The sequence below is a fragment of the Teleopsis dalmanni genome, chromosome 1 (assembly GCF_002237135.1).
Source record: "Teleopsis dalmanni isolate 2A chromosome 1, ASM223713v2, whole genome shotgun sequence".
In the NCBI taxonomy this organism is placed as follows: domain Eukaryota; kingdom Metazoa; phylum Arthropoda; class Insecta; order Diptera; family Diopsidae; genus Teleopsis; species Teleopsis dalmanni.
Window position 1 is genome coordinate 120,187,488 of NC_051846.1, and position 20,703 is coordinate 120,208,190.

The following is a 20,703-nucleotide window of genomic DNA, read 5'->3' on the forward strand; positions in this document are numbered from 1 at the left end:
ATAAGGAGGTAGCAGATGAAAAACGTTTAGATGATTACGAATCTGTTCAGACATTATAGTCTCACACACTTTAAAGAGAGAAGAAAGAATACTGATAGGTCGATAGTCAGAAACTAATGAAGCATTAACTTTTTTCTCAGTTGGAATAACTTTAGCTTGTTTCCATACCACTGGAAAAATAGAGGTAGTAATACAAAAGTTTATAATATGAGTTAATGGAGATATTATGAATGGTAAAATAAGCTTTATGAATTTAAGAGGAATTTCATCTAGCCCAACAGCATTAGACTTAATATTCATTAAATTCTTAAAAACAATATCTTCACTGACGCAGTAAAAACTAAAGCCTTCATTAGCGTCAACAATATTCATATCAAAGAATACTGAAGAAGAGCTACCATTATCCTCTACAGAAGAAACAAAGAAGTTATTTAGAGCATTTGGGTCCATATTGTATATATTTTTACTTTTTCTTGTAACCCCAAGCATTTTGATATTATTCCAAAGGGTTTTAGTAGATTTAGTACCACCAAGCTTAGATTCATAGTAATCTGACTTAGCCTTAAAAACAGTTCTAGCAGCTACATTTCTAGCAATTCTAAACTTCATCCAGTTATATTCCGTTGGGTACTTTTTCCAAACTGCATATTTTCTATTTCTTAAATTAATAAAACGTTTTATTGTAGTACTAAACCATGGGCAAGAAACATTATTGACGGTAATAGTACGAAAAGGTACATACCGATGACGAAGGCTAAGCAATTTTTTATTAAATGCATCTAATTTTTGATCAACTGAAATACCAGACCAACATTCATTCCACTCAGTTGAATAAAGTTCACAAAATAATCCCACTGAATCAATTGACTTGTAATCCCAAAAAGAAAATCTAGTTGAGATGGATTTTTTAGTTTTCTTGAAGTCAAGCGTAATGAATAGTAGGTCATGATCTGAAACAACTGAAACAAATCTGTTCAAACAACAACAATTTGCTTATATCAGAAACTGCAATTATGTCCAGAAGACTAGGCTTAACATTATTGGCATATCTATTAGGTATGGTCCTATTGACAATACTTAAGCCCGACATGGCAATAAGATCATTTAAACGGGAAACATTACCACAGTTTGAGAGAAGATCATTATTGAATTCACCAAGTACTGCTAAGAAGTCGAAATTAAGCGCAATGGGTTGCAGTGAATCAAAAAATGGATCGCAACTAAAGCGTTTGTGTGAATTATACACGCACCCCACCAATATTTTCTGAAAACCAACATTGATGCTTATAACAACGAATTCAATGTCGGACTCACCAGATATACATACCAAATTACTTTTTAAATGAGACTTGCAATAAATTGCCACCCCGCCTCCTCTCCTTTGCCTCCTATCATGGCGGTATAAAATATAATTGTTCATTGACAGAAATAAGCTACTGATGTCGCTATTAAACCAAGTTTCCGAAACGCATATGATGGAGTTTTCAAAAACAGTCTTAATGTAGTCAAATTTCAGATCAGTTAGGCTTCTAGCATTAAAATGTACCATATTAAGACCGCAATTTTGTTTACTAAATATATTTAACAAAGTTTTGTGGTCCATCAAAGTTGATAATCAGTCATTTCAGCTTCCAGTCTAAGTTTTCTTTGTAAGGTTTTACATATTAGATCCCTGGAATCATGGTCTATGTCGAGATCATTCAGATTTAGATTTTTCTTGGCTTTGATACAGTTTACACATCTTAGAACGCTGCTTTTACATTCTTTGTATATGTGGCCAGCTTCACCGCATTTTGCACATACATGCTCACTTTCCTTACAAACAGACGCTTTATGGTTAAAACCCCAGCACTTGTGGCATCGCATTACATTCAAGTTTTCGTACACTTTGCATCGTTCCCAGCCAATATTAAGTCTACGAACACTCATAACTTGCTTGAAAGCTATGCCATCTAATTCAACTAACGCGTTAAAAATGTTTTTATTTTTGAACGACTCATATATTTTCAAGACTTTTATATATTTAATCTCCATATTGTTTCGATTTCTTATTGCTTGGAGAAATTTATCATTTTCCAAACGCTCGCTCATGCCGGTAATAAGGATTTTAGGGTTTCGCATAGCAGGTGTCTCAATTTCATAGTTCTTACCTAATTTCTTTTTAATTTCTTTTGCAAGAATTTCTCTCTCTTTTGAGGTTACACACTTTATTGTTACCCTTCCATCATGTTTAGAATGAACACCACAAACTTTAACATTAAGCTCTGATGGATTTATTTTAGTTTTTAAATCATTTTTAGTTGCTTCACTTAATTGCTTATTTTTAGGTTTTAGCGTTATTGGAATATTTGGATTGTTTTTCATCTTTAATTTCGCGGCGCACGTTTCGCTTTGAATTTCATTATTTTTGATGATTTTTACCAATTCAGCACCTAATTCCTTGCCATTTTTAGTCAAATTATCAGACAAGTCTATTATTTTTTGCTCAAACGAAGCCAATTTTTTTTCATATTTTTCTTGTACTGCCATAAGAGAGGTGACTCTGTCGGAACACTTAGATTCAATTGCTTTTAGTAAAGATTTAATTTCACTTTCATTAATTTTTAGTGATTCCTTGAATTCGCTTTTGTATTCTTTTAAAATGTTCGTATTTTTAGTTACACTTTCTTGCATTTCTATTAAAGCAAAGTCTACATTATGTATGTATTGCACACAGTCTTCACATATAAAATGTATCGTTTTATTATTTAAAATATTTATATTGAATTATTCTACTCCTGAACATTTTGGAGCAGTGTGATATACATGACCACACACACCTGAACATATCAGACCCGTCTTACCACGGATTCCTAAATGACACTTATGGCATTCTTTCATATTTAAGTCATATATTTTATTTATTTAAAACAATATTTTAAAAAATGAATTTGATATTAACTGACTTTACCAGTAGACTATAGTTCCTTTGATTTATTCAATTACACTTAACAATTGCTTTTTGTGAAAAAAGAATGTACGTTTCACAACACTTATTTTTATTTATATTTCGAGCTTTAAAGCTTTAATTGCTGTCTCTATCAGCTGTTTTAAGTATGTGTATAAAAACAAATCAAATCAAATTTAAAAACGCGCGAATTATTTTGCAAAGGAAATAATTTATTTGGCTAGCAGCACAATTTATTAAGTTCGATTTTAATAAAATTTAACACGCCCGGCGCAAAAATCCATAATTCTTGGTGACTATTCTCAAATTCTATCAAGTTAATTACAACTTCAACAATTATTTCCAGCAAGTTTTAGACTTTTACCATAAAAAACGCGGACAACAACAAAACCACGACTTGTTATTTTCAATTGCAAACTTGAATTGTGTATGAGTATCGAAATGAGTATCGTTGCATTTTCCAGAAAGCGTGGGAATAGGAAGAGAAGTTAGATTAATGGTTTTGGCATTAGTACAATTACTGGAGCTGGTTGTGGTGGAGGGTATTCTTTTACAAATACCTTTTGTATAATACAGAACGTTTCTATATGAGCTTCGTCGAATTTCGTCGAAAATAGACCAATAGAAAACACAATTTATTAACAATGTTAAAATAATTTTATATTTTGTAAAAAAAAATTCTCAAAAATTCAGTGTAAACAATATTTTTCGTGAACACCCTTTCATCATTAGCCAAATGACACCATTTGTTTTTGAAAAAGATATAAACTTCTCTTAAATGGTGGTTCACCATCTACAGTCGTAAATATAACCGCAACATCAGTTCGAGTTGCATCATTATATCTTCGAATATCTGTATCACGATTCACTGTAATTGCCATATAAATCATTGGTAATATCAAAAAAGAAATAAAAAAACAAACTAAGCCAAAGCAGCAAACAAAAAAACTCTCAAAAAAAGAATGAAGTAAAAAAAATTCAAGTGACGTGTAGCTCTGCCTTAGAAGGACAATGTGATCAAAAAAGTAATACCACCCCCTTTATTTAAGACTCTTAAAGCATCATAATGATTTCAGTGATACTTAGAAATTTAACTGCAGCTTGAGTAAATACCGAAGAATTGCTCGACGACTTCACAAAACTACAAAATAAATTTTCATATAGTTCAATTGGGTTAACAGTTTTTTCTTCTTTTATTTTTTTTCTTTTAATTATTGATACTAATCATTAACAAAGACATAAAATAAAATAAAATAAAAAATTTTCATGTACTTTCTTTATAAATATATAATTCAATATATATTATTATATATATATTATTTCAATTATTCAAAAACAAATAATAAAGAAAATAATAAAAAAATTAATAATAAAAAATTAGAATGTAAATATATATATATTTTTTTGTTTTATATATATGTTGTGAATTGGAGAACTTAGGTAATTGATATTGAAATATGTATATTAATGTTGATATATTAATATAGTATTAGTATATAAATTTTATATTGTAAACTGCCCTGGAGTCTGTAGTAATAGCTGTATGGCGTGATATTTGCATGCGAATAGAATTATTGGTAGTCGTTTACACCAAATTTGGGATCGGTAAATATTCTAAACTTGGGGTAAGGCATACGGTTTTTGTTTTTGAGAAAGGTAGAACAGTTGGTTTTGCTTCAGCACAAAAAAACGAGTAAAGATTTTTATAAAATAAAACTAAGTGAAATAATTTAATAATAGCTGCGTTTCAACAAACATGATTCGCTCAATGATTTGAATCATCTTTGCTGAAACGATACGGATCACGTATGAAAGTAATTGGCAACGCGTGAATTATGTCAGATGTGTTTGTTTACAAAATTTTTTTTTGATTCGTGTGAATAATTTTGGCGCTAAAAGAATAAGTGAAATAATTTAAATATAAAAAATTTTGAAAAATACAAAAAAAAATAATAAAATTTTTGAAATGTCTGAACTATTAAATGTAAGTTTTTGTTTAGTATTTACTTTAAAACTTAAATTTAATTCTGTATGAAATAAATTGAAATTACAGATCTTATTAGAATCATCAAGTGAAAGCGAAACCGACTCTTCTATTGCATTTCTAAACACTAGTTCTAGTGTAATAAGCTCAGAGGATGAAGTGCATCAGCATGAATATAGTAAAAATTTTGTTGAATGGATTAATAATTTTTCTGATGAAGACTTCAGAAAAAACTTTAGGCTTAAAAGAAGTACTACAAATTATTTGATTGGTATGTGCGCATAAAAAATACAATTACTATTAATTAATTATATTTTATTTTTCAATAGATTTGTATATAAATTCCAATCAGCAACAACAAAATGATCGTGGTGGTCACAATCGGACAAGTGCAGGGAAGGAGATTTACATTTTTTTGTGGTATATGGCGAATACAAATACTTTTCGCGAAATTGGTATTTGTTTCGGTATATCCAAAGCTTCAGCCTGGAGAATAGTTGAAAGAACTAGTGTTTGGCTCATATCAATTGGACATGAATTTATAAAATGGCCAAATACGTCCGAAGCATTTGCTAATATGGCAAAAGTGGAAGCCACGAAGAAATTTCCGTTTGTGATTGGTTGCATAGATAGCACCCATATAAAAATAAATGCACCACATCATAGCGAGGAGGCTTATTTCAATAGGAAACATTATTATAGCTTAATCTTACAGGCCGTTTGCGATGCAAATGGTCTGTTTATAGATGTGTGTGTTGGAGAGCCTGGTTCCTTGCATGACTGCCGAGTATTACGTAGATCACAACTATATAGTACAGCTTCATTGCCAAGCAAATTCCTCAATGGTTCTTTTATATTAGGAGATTCTGCATATCCCAATTTAAATTGGCTTGTAAGTCCATTTAAAGATAATGGTTCTTTGTCTTCTGCCCAAAGACAATTCAATGTAATGCATTCGCAGGCAAGAATTGTTATCGAAGATGCTTTTGGGCGTATGAAAACTAGGTTTCGTCGACTCTTGCACTTCATGGAACAGCAAAGAACTCCTGCGATAACAAATTTAATTATGTGTGCGTGCATATTGCATAATATATGTTGTTCGCAAAATGATGAAATTGATAATGAATTTACCCAAAATGTATATTCGAGCGAAGATATCTTCTTATAATAAATACGCAAAATTTTGAAGTGGATAACAGACGGAGTTCAGTTTTACAATATTTAATTGAAACTGGAATCATAACATCTTAACATCGAATCATTTTATTTTCATTTATTTACAATTGCTTTATTCCACAAGTAAATTATGTATTGTGTTTTAATTAAATAAAAGAATTTAATTAAAGTTTTAAATATTCATTTGAATTTACTTTTTTTTAATAAATTAACAAAAAAACAATAAGAATTTTCAATAATAACACAACATGAATAATAAAAACAATAATTATTATTACAGTAATAATTAAAACATTACTTCAAATATATAATATAAGGAAATAAATAATTACAATTAAATAAATAGATAAATAAAATATAAATACTAGCAAATAATAAATAAAATAAATAATAAATAAAATAAATAATAAATAAAATAAATAACAAATAAAATAAATAAAATAAAATAAATAAATAAATAAAATAAAATAAATATATTCAAATAAACAAGAAATAAATATATAAATACATAATTTTAATAAATTAATATGACGAACAAACATATAACTTAAAATAAACTTAAAATTTATTTGGAGGGCGCGTTATTAGCTATTTTTTCCAACAGCTTCATTTTTTCCTTGTGCTGCTCTGATTTCATTTTAAGCGCCTCTTCTTTTAACTCCAATTTCCTTTGAGTATATTCCTCCAGAATTTTTATTTTTTTGGCAGCATATTCTTGCACTGTTTTTGATTTTTCAGGTGGAGTATTGTTGCATGGCGACAATTGCCTTTTACGAGACGGTCCTGGAATCTCTGAAAAACATACAATTAAAATAATTAATCTATATTTATTAAAAGAGGAATGCATCAGAAAAATATATTACATAATTCATTTGCTAAAGTTTGTATAAATTGAAACACAACACAAGCTTTGTCGTCTGTATTTAGCAATAGATTTTAGCTCACTGAAATTTTGACAAAAAACAAGTCACCACAATTAACAACTATAAGACTCACAAAACACTAAATATATACATGTAGGTGTGCTTTAACTCTGGTACTAACCATCTGCAGGCAATGCGGTTATTTGATTACCACTTAAATTTAAAGTATGCGAGTTTGCAATCATTGGGCTTTTTCCAAATATTTCTTCCATGAGGTCTTCATAGGGCGCTGGGCAAGGTGAAGCACCACTTTGCTTCCTATTATCTTTTGAAGCTTTAAATGCTTGCAAAAGATTTTTAATTTTAGCTTGCAGCATTTCCACAGTGGTGGGCTGAGCCTTTTAACTACTTATAAAAAAAAAGTTTTTACACCTAATGCAAATACATACCAATATCCCTTGTGCTTCTAAATCAAGCAGAACGTTCTGCATAGCGTATTTTTTACGCCGATGATTTTCGAATTCATCTTTCCTGCTCTGATAGGAAAGCAGTAACGCCCTTGTTTCCTCTTTTGTCCAATTGCGCCTCTCACTATAATTTAAATTTGAAAATATCATTAATTTTATAAATAAAAATAAAACTCAACTATTTGCCGCCAAACTCCAGGTTTTCACTTGTTGTTTTCTTTATATTTTCTAAGTCACCGTATCATATGTTAAAATCGCATTGCCAACCACATTTGCATTAAAATACGTTCCATTTTTATCTTTTATATACATTCCACATTGAACCAGAAATTGAACCAGATCAATTGCTGGTTCACCCCATTGTTTTTGTTTTGCATGTAAAATTGAGCGGATCATGTTTGCTGAAACGCAGCTAATATTAAAGATTGGATTTTGATATAACAATATTGTTAAGAAGAACAATTAAGTATAGAATATAAAATAGGAATAAGTGAATTAATTTTGTAATATTAAAGATTGGATTTTGATATAACAATACTGTTGAAAGAACAATTAAGTATAGAATATAATATAAAATTAAGTGAATTAACTTTATATAATAATCTGAAAATAGTAAAACTAATAGTTTCTTTGCATATAAATTAGTCCTACTAATGACAAATAATTAGCAATTAATGCATATTTCTATTGCAAGCAAAACTAAGATGTGATGAAAAATATATTCTAAATATAGAACAAATAACAGTTTGTGTAGCCTTACGTCAAATATTCGCATTAATCTTTTTTTGTGCTGACTACCGTTTGAGGAAGGTTGGGATCATAACATATAGATAGTTCAACAATATCTTTATTTTATACTTTATATATGATAATAAAATAAAAATTTACAATATTCCTTATTTCTTTTATATTTAACCAAAAATCATATTTTTTACATATATCATGACTATAATAACAATACTCAAACAATGTATATATATGTCTAAAGGAAACTATTGAACTTAACAATAAAAAAAAAATGAAAAAAAAAAAATTAAGTAGACAAAGAGAGAGCGGAATTTCAAGGCAAGAGGCCGGTTAAATCAACGAAATGGAAATAAAAAAAAAATACCGATAAAAAAAAAATAACATGAGGAAACGTATAAATTGAAAAAAGATACTAAATTTTCTTTTTCACAGCCGTAGAAATGAAGTCACTCGAGCTGCTGTTGACCTAGCTAAAAACTTTCAAACAAATTTTAGGAAAAAAATATATATATATATTATCAAGACAAAAACTTATGTTTTCTATTTTCTCTTAAGTATTTGTTTCTTTATAAATGTAATATATGCAAATTTTGACAATTTTATTTTTTCCTTTTTTTTTCTATTACATACACCTTTAGATTGTGTTCTATAAAATTATATTAATCAGTTTCGTATCAAAAAGGAACAAAAAACAAATAATAAAAATAACAAAAATAAATTTTTCTTTTGATATTAACTTCAGTTTATAAAGTTTTTCTCTGATTTCAACATCAAAAATTAGTTACAATTATATAAAGTCACTTAACACCTCAATTTTCTTTGTAATGTATAATGTAATGCAATGTCTATTACCCCCTGCGGGATAGGGGTTAGAATATTTCCGCGGTAAGGTATGCCTGTCGTACAACAATGATGATTTTCGGGCTGGCGGACGTGGTATTCTGTTACCTGAGTATATGAGAGTGACATTTCATAGAAATGGCTTTCAGGTTAATGCCACATCTTCCTCCGTCCTTTTAGAACTTGGCAAGTCTCCAAGTACGTTCGATGTCTCGTGACCATTGAGTTGGTGGTGTAGGTTCAGTTGAGAGTACTCCTGACCTGTGCCAGATCCTGGCTCTGAACACAATCTCCCATAAGAGGAATTGTGTCAACCCTCACATGGCCTCCCTGCTTTGCATAGATAACCATGGGGATCGTTTTGAGCGACTATATAATCGAACATCGATAGCGACTAGGAGTTTGGACCCAAAAATCACAAAACACAAATGTCAGCGGAAGTGTCAGTACAAGAAGGTCTAAGAAAGTCCACAATGGACGAGGGCACGCCAAAGGTGTCACAAAAAACGAATGGTGTGAATGTGCAAGTACCAATACAAGATGGCCTAAGGAAGTCCGCAATGGACGAGGGCACGCCAAAGGTGTTCAAAAAACGAATGGTGTGCTCATTTCACCGGGAAATGAGTACGAAGAAAGAAGAGGCGAAGACATTTGAAAAATGCGTAACCGCCCTTAACAAAATAAAGCAAGTCATAAATCGGCAAAGAAATGTCTCGAGTGACATTAAAGAGGGCGTTCATGAACTGCAAACGCAATTTGATTTGATGACCTTTTTCCACCAAGGTTGGGTTAAGGCAGTAGAAAAAAGAGAAAAACTGCGAAAAGAAACTATTCTGACTGCCACACCGAACGTGCAATGACAAAAGCGTGTGGTAACAAGCCCAGTGGCGCAAACAACAGAGAATGAGAGCGCCAAAAAGATTCTAGAAGACAGATTCGAAGAATGGCAAACCGTAAATCGGAAGAAGCCTAAAAGCCCAAAGGCAAACGCGAAACAAAAAAATGATACCCCTGCCACCTCGAAGGGACAAGTGAAAACAGCTGCTGACACGAAGAAACAGTCAAAGACTACGAGGAAGATAGAGGCATAAGCAGGAGGACCAGATCAAACAAGGACATGGGTCCGAAGACAGAAGCCTTCCTTATAAAACCAACGGGAAGCCAAACCTACGCGGATATTTTAAAAAACCTTCGGAAGTCAAAATTCGCGCAGTTCGGAAGACAATGTCGGGAGCTATGTTACTAGAGCTTGATAAAGAGACCAAGGCAAGCCTAGAGTTCTGCGAAAAAATTAGGAGCGCTTTGCAGGAAACAGTGGAGGTAACCGGGCTAACACCGACAACCACAATAGAGATAAGGGACCTTGATGCACTCACGACAACTGCTGAAGTCGAAGAAGCAGTCAAACGAATCCTTCCAAATGGAATTGATCGATTGAAAGCCATGGTCACTAAACCGAACAATCGAGAATTGATCAGAGCTTATGTGCAACTCCCAACTACAGCAGCGGTAAAACTTCTCGAAGCAGGCTCAATCACTATTGGATGGATCAGAGCGAAAATGCGGATGCGTACTGAAACTAAGCGCTGTTTCAGGTGCCGTGGCGTAGGACATATTCAAAGAAACTGCAAGGGTCCAGACAGAACGAATCTTTGCATCAAATGTGGTAAACCTGGACACAAATTAAAGAATTGCACGATCCCTCCAAAGTGCTGCATATGTTCTGACGCTGGCCTTAAAACCGTTGATCACATCGCCGCATCTGCCAAATGTACATCGGTTAAAACCCAGAAATGACAAGACTTCTGCAAGCAAACATGCACCGAAGCAAGACAGCAGACGCCCTCTGCTGCACAGCGTGGCAATGCCTACTTGAAGCGTATAGTCCTTCTGGCGGCTCTAGACATCCGTTACGCGTTCAACAGCCTTCAATGGGTTGATGTGATCAACGTCATAGAAAGGCGTTTTAGTACATCTGTGTACGTAATGCAAATGATTCGCAGTTACCTTAGCGATAGAGAACTTCTCTACCACACACGTAACGGCATGAAAACCAAGAAGACTTCTTCCGGTGCAGCACAGGGCTCCGTTCTCGGCCCCGATCTATGGAATGCGAGCTATAACGAAATATTCTCCATCGAAATGCCAGCCAACGTTCACCTTGTCAGCTTTGCTGATGATGTAGCTGCAGTCATCACAGCTCGAAATGTGCACGAGGCACAACTCAAATTGCAACAGGTGATGATACGCACGATAGCTTGGAATCTGATTTATTTGTAAAATCTTACTCTATTTATACAAAATATTCTTATGTACTAAACTTATTATTTAATTCCTATATATTCTTGAGTAACCAATCAATACATTGGTTACTCCCAATTTTTGATAAAGTATATAAGATATTCATAGTATCTATTATACTATTCTAACATATGTTATCTATTTCTTATGCATTTTTACTTGTATATATTATTTTGTTATTCATAAGGTTTAACATTTCTCTAAAGGAATTTGTGTTACTACCGTACAATGACCACATATGATAAAACGTTTGGCTCGCGCATCATGTTACGAGTGCATAATCATAACGGCGTGAGTCAAACAAAATTTAAAAGTGTAATATGATTAAAGTCAAAACGAATGAATGACTTGTCATATTAAACAATGATGTAGGTCATGGGCACCACACCCTACCCCTTAAGAAAAGTGTAAATTAATTGTAATTTCTACAAATTGAAATTAATTTATGCTATTAATTATTTATTTATTGTTTTTATCTTATTTATTTTAGTGGATTTAATACTAATCCATATCAAAAAATTTTGATTTAAAATTCACTATTTGTATAGTATATATTCATTATAATGTTTGTATAATATATTTTCGTTAACATATTTAGTATAATATAATGTATTTAATTTGTATTTTGTATATAATAATTATATGAGATTAATAATAACAAATTTTGAGATTAATGTATTAATTTAATATTTAATTACATATAAAAATTTCTTTAGATCTACATTTGATTAAATTATTGTTGTGTAGTTCTACATATTTATTATTTATTAATACGGTACTATTTTTACCTTTTTGTGACACTATTTTATATGGGCCTTTAAATGGATTGTCAAATTTCTTTTTGTTTCCTACTTTAATATAAACAAAATCATTTACTTTAAAATTTGATTCATCAATATTTTTCTGTTTTTCTTTTGTTATAGATTTGTATTGTATTAGTTTTTGCTTAGCTTGGGTTTGAGCATATCTTAGTTTTAATTTTAATTCATTACAATAATTTTCAATGTCGTATGTCATTTTTTTATTTTCTAGTATTTCACATGGTAACGCACATAATTTACCATATACTAATTCAAATGGAGTGTAATTTGTTGTAGTGTGCGGAGTCGAGTTATAACTGTAAACATAGTATGGTAATAATTCATCCCATGTATCTACTGATTTCATGGTCATTAAGTAGTCATTTAAAACTCTATGATTTCTCTCAACTGTCCCTAATGTTTCATGATGGAATGGTGTTGAAGTGGTTTTTTCTATTTTTAATAGTTTACAAATATTTTTTAGTAGTTCGTTTGTAAATTCAGTACCTTTATCGGTTTTCATCTTTTTGAAACAACCATATTTAAGAATGAATTTCTCAACAATTGCTTTAGCAACGCTGATAGCTTCTTTATTTTTTAAAGGTATTGCTTCTATGAATTTCGTTAATTCACATTGAAGTGTCAAAATATATCTGAAATTATTTGAAGGTAAAAGTGGGCCTACTGTGTCAATTGTTATGACTTCAAAGGATGTGTTTGGTGTTTCAGTTATATCATACTGTATATCGTACTGTTCTTTTGTGTATTTTGTTATTTTAACTTTTGCACATACTTCACAGTTATTGATAAATTTTTTAACCATTTTATTCATATTTTTCCATACATATTTTTGTTTCAGTTTGTTTATACATCTTTTTATACCGCAATGTCCTCCATGTAGTGATTTATGATATTCTTCTATTAACCTGAGCATTTCATTTGTATCATTTATTCTTTTTACTTTTTTGTAAATAATTATGTCTAGACAATTTTTCAATTTTAATTCTTTTTGCAGCTTATTAAATATATCTTTTACTTGTTGCATGCATATGTTATTAAATATTTCTTCATCTTCCGCCAATGCTAGCTTTGTTATGTTTAAGTTGTCCATTTTGAATAATAACTTCCTCAGAATCAATTTTATCTCTGATAATGATTTTTCGTCGTATTCCACAACTATAGTTTTTGCTGCTATTTTTATATATATTGCACTATTTTTATTGAACTTTTTATTTCCATGTTCAAGTGCTTTTTCATTGTTTCCATCTGCTGAATGGTTTATATTCTTGAATTCAAGTTTTGTTAAATACCTTACATCCGATACCGATGTTGCATTCCACATGTGGAGGTGATCAATCTCCGTGTTAGCTTTTAAGGTTATTTCTTCATTTTGTACTTGTGCGATTTTGTTATCTTTTTCATTCATTTCTTTGCTCATTTTTCTGGTTAATATATTTATATTTTTAGGAATCATTTCAACTAATTCTTTTGAATTTAGTTGTATCCTTGATAATGCATCTGCATTAGTATTCATCTTTCCTTGTTTAAATACTATATTGAAGTTATAATCCATGAGATCTATTCTTATTCTAGTTAGTTTTGATGATGGGTTCTTATGTGTAAATAGACTAACTAAAGGTCTGTGATCTGTATAAACTGTAAAATTTCTCCCAAATAAATATGGTCTAAAATAATTTATACCCCAATGAATGGCAAGAAGTTCCTTCTCTATCACGGGTTTATTTAACTCATATTTATTTAAAGTTTTGCTTGCAAATGCTATTGGTTTATCATTACCAATTTCTCCTTGTGACAGTACTGCACCTAATGCATAATTAGAAGCATCTGTCGTTAAAACGAATGGTTTTGAAAAATCTGGATAACTTAAGATTGGTGGTGAAATTAACTTTTCTCTTAAACTATTAAAAGATTTATCACATTCTTCTGACCAGCAGAATATTTGATTTTTCTTAAGCAAGTTGTTTAGAGGTCTGGCTATTTCAGCAAAATCTTTTATAAACCTTCGATAATAGTTGCACATTGCTACAAACCTTCTCACTTCGTCTGAGTTTTTTGGTATAGGGTAATGTTTTATTACATCGTGTTTATTTGGATCTGTACGCACACCTTTTGCGGTTATAAGATGACCTAGATATACTACTTCTGGTTTAAGAAAATTACATTTTTCAGGGTTAAGTTTAAGATTATATTGTTGTAATCTACTAAATACTTTTATTAAATTGTTATTGTGTTCTTTGAGATTAGAACCAAAAATTATTACATCATCTACATATAAAAATGCTGAGGAGTCTAAACCTGCTAATGCTAATGTTAGCATTCTTTGAAAACTGTTTGTTGAGATTTTTAATCCAAAAGGTAATCTCTTGAATTGAAAATGACCTGTTTCTGTTGAAAAAGCTGTTAAAGGTTTTGATTTGTGATTAAGTGGGATTTGATGAAATGAACTAGTCATATCTAATGTAGAGAAATATTTCGCCTTACCTAACTTATCTAGAACATCTTCCAAACGTGTTAGTGGAAATTTATCGTCTACTACTTTTTTATTTAACTGTCTGAAATCTACAACTAATCTCCATTTTTCTTGTCCCTTTTTTGGTACTATTAAAATTGGTGAGTTGTAAGGACTTACTGAGGGTTCTATTATATCATCATTTAATAACTTTTTTACTTGATTTTTATTTAATTTTTATACCTAAACATTAGCATTTCTAACTGCTTGTTTTTTAATATACTTTTTAAAATGTGAATTAATTTTTATTATTATTAATATAAATAGAAATATAAAGTTTAAATATGATATATAATTATTAGTATTAAAATATGTGGTCAAACGTTTTATCATATGTGGTCATTGTACGGTAGTAACACAAATTCCTTTAGAGAAATGTTAAACCTTATGAATAACACTTATAATAATATATACAAGTAAAAATGCATAAGAAATAGATAACATATGTTAGAATAGTATAATAGATACTATGAATATCTTACATGTAAAAATTATATACTTTATCAAAAATTGGGAGTAACCAATGTATTGATTGGTTACTCAAGAATATATAGGAATTAAATAATAAGTTTAGTACATAAGAATATTTTGTATAAATAGAGTAAGATTTTACAAATAAATCAGATTCTTTTAGATTCTTTTAGATTCTTTTGCAAAGGCAACAAGAATAAACTATATGTTATTTTGAATCTCTGGTTATATGCGGCATATCTGCTGGTAATACCATTAAGGCGGCTGAAGAGCTTAGAAAGTACTTAAAGGCGGCTGAAGAGCTCAGATTAATACTTATCCTTGATAGGTCGAAACCTTTTGGGGCTCTTAATCCCTTAGCAATCCTGTCGAGTTAATACATATTAATGTATTGGATGAAGAACCTTGCATGGCAATCCTGAAACTACACATCTTTACATGGCATATTCAACCTTAATATCTTTACAAAGGTTAGTGCAAAATTTACTCATTTGACGTATTGAAAGAGAAAATACCTGTAACAGATTTGTTAAATAGTATTAAAAAAAAATTAAGTTGAGTAACTCACCGAAACCCACCCCCATAGCTGCAGAACTCGACCACTCGTATATTATTATAAAATAATAATTTACGTTTTATTTTTATTCGGTACCAGGGTTTTGAATATATCATAGTTTATTGATTAATTTATAAATTATAATTATAAATAAATAGAAAAATATGAATATGTGACTAAATTATAATTTATTTTATAATAAAAAATACTTGCACTAGCACAACACATAGTTGAAAATAAAATCAAAACAAAACGAACTGTCAAATTAAGAAAGATTTTGTAAAAATGTGTGGAACCGCAGAGGGAACAGAAAACGAGCTTCGATCAACGGTCGTTAAAATTTAACGCATTAACAGATGGCATTGTTGATCGTTGACGGTATAAAAAGTGCGTGCACCAGAAAGCAGTTCTTCTTTGACGACGTTCGACTTTAGCAAGTATTACTTTAGTGCAAGTACTACGATAAATTTATTTATATAAATATCTAAATTTTTTATATTATACAAATTAAATATTGTTTACTAATTGATTGAAATTAAACTTTATTCAATATAATTTTTTTTAAAAGAAAATTTTCTGAAGTGCATATTCTAAGTTTAAATATAAAAGAAAAATATAAATACCCATTACAAATTGTGAAAACTTTAATGTTATTAAATAAGTGTAAAAAAAATTTTTTTACATTCAAGTAGTTTTTACAAAATTAATTATTAATATCGAAGAAAAATATAAATACCCATTACAAATTGTAAAAAGTTTAATATTATTAAATAAGTGTAAAAAAAATTTTTTTACATTCAAGTAGTTTTTACAAAATTAATTATTAATATCGGAGAAAACAAAATAAATACATTTACGAATTGTGAAAAATTTAATGTTATTAAATAATTGTTAAAGAAAATTTCTTAAATTCAAGTAATATAAGTTAAGTGTTTTTTACAAAATCTTTTGCCAATATCAGAGAAAACGGAATAAATACATTTACAAATTGTGAAAAATTTAATGTTATTAAATAATTGTTAAGGAAAATTTTTTTAAATTCAAGTTGTATAAGAAACCAAGTTTTTTTTTTTACAAAATTTATTGTCAATATCAAAGAAAACGGAATAAATATATTTACGAATTGCTTGAAATTAAATTTTATGAAATATAATTTTTTTTTTGGTTGGAAAAATTCCGTGTGCAAAAGCGTTTGACTATTAAACTCCACGGGTACGAGCGAATATTCATAGACGGTGAGCGCTTAAGTTAAATCTGGAATTGAAGTAGCGGTGGCAAATAGTACTGAATGACTGAAGTGAAGGGTGATAAGGTGAGCAAGATTCAGGGCTTGAACAGTGACTGAATCTAGGTTGCACCTGGTATAACACATGAAGCTTTAACAGTCACGTGTGTCTATACTATAGCGTCGGGAACTGTATGTGGCTTTTAACAGTAACCTAACGTCTCTGACCTTTGGACGCTTTAACAGTGAACAGGGTAGGTCTTGTTGTCTGCGACCTATAATACAACACACGTAGCTTTAACAGTCACGTGTGTCTGTGTTATATCCCGTCGATAATAGAGTGGTTCGGCTGTATAGTCGTTTTAGTTTATCTTTAGTTCAGGCGTAGAGTAAATCGGAAGTGACAGGATCTCAACAAATAAATTTCTTGTGAGGACCATGGCGACGGCTGAGTTTAGTCTCAGCTATACACGAACCATAAGATAATGTTTATTACAAAGTTATTGCTTAAAGTAACAAAACAATTGTGACATAATTTATTGAATGCACATTTGTCGCTTTATCGTTTTGAATTTGATCAAACACTTTTAACACTTTTAAATTTTGTTTGTGGTTACAATTATGCACTTTTAACATTGTAGTGTGTACATGCTTTGACTTATTTGCTGACCGCGTTATTTTCTATTCCCACGCTTAACTGTAAAAAGTTTATGCAAGAGGAATATGATATCTTATTTTAATTTAAAAGACCTTGAATGTCTTACGCGAGACATAAATGCTGAGCTCGCAAGTCTCGCTATGTGCACACTACCACTGATCTCAGTTCAATGTATATTAAAAACAATGTAACAAACAAATGTGTAAATTTTACAACTCAACACTGTTGTTTAAATGGTATTAATATAAAGGAGACAGTAACAAACAATACTACCGAGTCGGACGTGTTTTGCAGTCGCTCCCATTTAAGTGAAAAAAAGTAAAAAGTATCAAACTTACAGCGTCGGAAACTAAAAGAAAAAACGAGTAAACGGAAGTGAAGGTTAGAACAATAAGTTCTGGTACGATTTTAAATGCATAAAGTGATTAAATCAAATAATAGTTTTCACAACTTAAAGCATCCAATTTGCGCGCGTTTTTGCTTTCTTTTTTTTAAATAATATAAATAAGGTGCTCCCTTGTGGATCATATATTAGTAGCCAAATAAGAGTGATTTTTTTTGTTTCTTAATAACGTAATAAATATCTGATAGAGACAGTCCTATAATTAAGGGTATAAATAAAGCAAAAATAGCTAAGCAAACTGTTGACAGAGACAACTAATAAACATTTAATTGTAAAATTTATGATATATATAGTGTTGAGTTTTTAAAGTTTTATTATTATATGAAACACAGTTATTATTATTATTAAAATGATATGTTTATTATATTAGAATCAAATCAAAACTGCAAATGTTACAATGATAAAAATTTATTTACAGTATCAATAATTAAAGCATAAGGCAAAACTTCAAATATGTACTCCAAACCCAAAAAGATAATAAAAGATAATAAAAGAAGATAGCGTGAATTTTAACACTCCCTCTCGCTATCTTCACCCAAAAAAAAAACAAGAAAATTCAATTTTTATACAATCCAAATTTTGAGATCAAGTTATTATGCTACTCAACTGACAAAGATTTAGTTAATTGATCTGCTAACTGATTATCGGAAGATATATACTTAACAATAATTTCCTTTTGTGATTGTATATCGCATGTATAAAAATATTGTATTTCAATGTGTCGTGTATACTTATAATAGATGATTGTGGATTCGAGACCAAGGTAATCGCCTATTGATTGTCACAATAAATAGGTGTCGGTAAATGTTGAACTATACTTAAGTGTGACATTAGTTGTCTCAAACACACTGTTGCTTTGGTTGCTGAACATAAAGCCACAAACTCAGCTTCAGTTGTTGATGTTGCAGTAATAGTTTGTTTTCTTGAACTCCATGCAACGGCACCATTGTTAAATACTATAATCCAGCCAGTTGTGCTTTTTCTGGTATCAGGATCTCCTGCCCTTCAGAATCGCAGTAGCTTATAATCTTATTTTTAGTGTTTCCCATTGATGAAAATGTAACACCTATATCAGTTGTACTTTTAAGATATCTAAAAATACGTTTAACACCTTTCCAGTGAGTTTCACTAGGATGGAGAATCCTAACGACTAAGAACTCCAACTGCATATGCTATATCCGGAGGTGAACAGACCATAAGATACATTAATGTATCTTATTCTCTGTAAGGAAAATATTTATCATTAGTGTGATCAGTTTATAATTTTCTTTTATCTTTCTCTTTCTTAAGCTGCATGCCGACGAAAAATTCTGCTTCTTTATAAGTAATACTAAATTCAGTATGCAATTTATTCAGCAAGCTCATAATTAAATGTATATCGTTACCACACAGCAAACCGTCATCAACATAAAGCGCCAAATATAAAACCGAATTTTGGGATGCATATGAAAACACACATCTATCAGAAAAAGACTGCTTAAAGTTTTGACGTAGTAAAAAGTCAACGATCTTTTTGTTCCATTGCCTAGATGCTTGCTTAAGACCGTATATACCTTTCTTAAGCATACAAACATCATCATCGTTGGCAAAACCACACGGCTGCTCCATATAAATTAAGTCATCTAAATCGCCATGCAAAAATGCTGTTTTATCGTCAAACTGGTAAATTTTAAAATTTTCTATTGCAGTAATTGATAATAAAATTCGAACTGATTCATATCGTATTACAGGAGAATATATTTCATCATAGTCAACTCCGTATTTCTGTGAACAACCACGCGCTACAAGTCTGGCTTCAAATTTTTCAATTTCACCTTTTCCATTGAGTTTTCGTTTAAAGATCCAACGGTTCGTAATTATGTTATGTGTTTATCCGGTGTACGTGGAACTAAAATCCATGTATTATTATTTTGTAGAGACTCTAACTCTTCTTTAATGGCTTTTAACCATTTTTTAGCATCTGTACTATTCATTGCTTCATCTAAAGTTTTAGGTTCTAGCTGTGCCATAAAAATTTCAGCAATATTTAAAGAATTCTCAATTTCACTTGATTTCTTTCTTTGACGTGTGTTATATGGACTTCTTTGAAATGGCAATTCATTATCTCTATCTATTTCGATGTCTCTGCTGTAAGCTCCATCTGCTTCTTGGTTTTCATTCTGTTGCAAAATTTTGTTTTGTGTTTTCATCTCTGCCACTTCATGTGGTTTTTTTCGTTTTTCATTAGAAATGGTATCTCTTCTTATATAAATTTTCTTTGAAGTAGGCTTGTAAACTCTATACGCTTTACTTTCATCATTATACCCAATCATAATACACTTTATGGAATTTTTCTCCCATTTAGTTCTTTGTTCTTTAGGAACATGCACGAAAACTTCACTACCAAAAACTTTTAAATGTTTAACACATGGTTTGCGTCCAAACCATAGTTCATAGGGGGTAACATTACCAATTACTTCTGATGCTACACGATTTTGGAGATAAACAGCTGTATTTGTAGCTTCTCTCCATAGATAAAGAGGCAAATTCTTAGCATGCAACATTGCTTTAGCTGTTTCCACTATTGTTCTGTTCTGCCTTTCAATAAAGCCATTTTGTTCTGGAGCTCTAGGTGTAGAAAATTCTTGTTTAATAGCTTTTGATAACAGGAACTGCTTGACTGCATGATTGCGGAATTCCAAACCACCATCCGATCTTAGCTTTTTGATGATATGGCCATCTGCTTGCACATCACC

At 30.6% G+C, this 20,703-nt stretch overlaps 2 protein-coding genes across 2 annotated transcripts in view; both read left to right on the forward strand.

The window, feature by feature from the left end:
* LOC119665782 (sex-lethal homolog) overlaps positions 1-20,703 on the forward strand; it is a 248,186-nt gene that overhangs the window by 15,372 nt on the left and 212,111 nt on the right. The window lies entirely within an intron of this gene.
* Positions 4,980-6,181, forward strand: LOC119668149 (putative nuclease HARBI1). Its single transcript, XM_038077564.1, has 2 exons — positions 4,980-5,202; positions 5,261-6,181. The coding sequence occupies exon 2, from the start codon at positions 5,356-5,358 to the stop codon at positions 6,097-6,099; it is 744 nt and encodes a 247-aa protein (XP_037933492.1). The 5' UTR covers positions 4,980-5,202; positions 5,261-5,355; the 3' UTR covers positions 6,100-6,181.

Coding starts and splice junctions, on each gene's coding strand:
- LOC119668149 (XM_038077564.1), top strand. CDS start 5,356: ATGGCGAATACAAATACTTTTCGCGAAATTGGTATTTGTTTCGGTATA.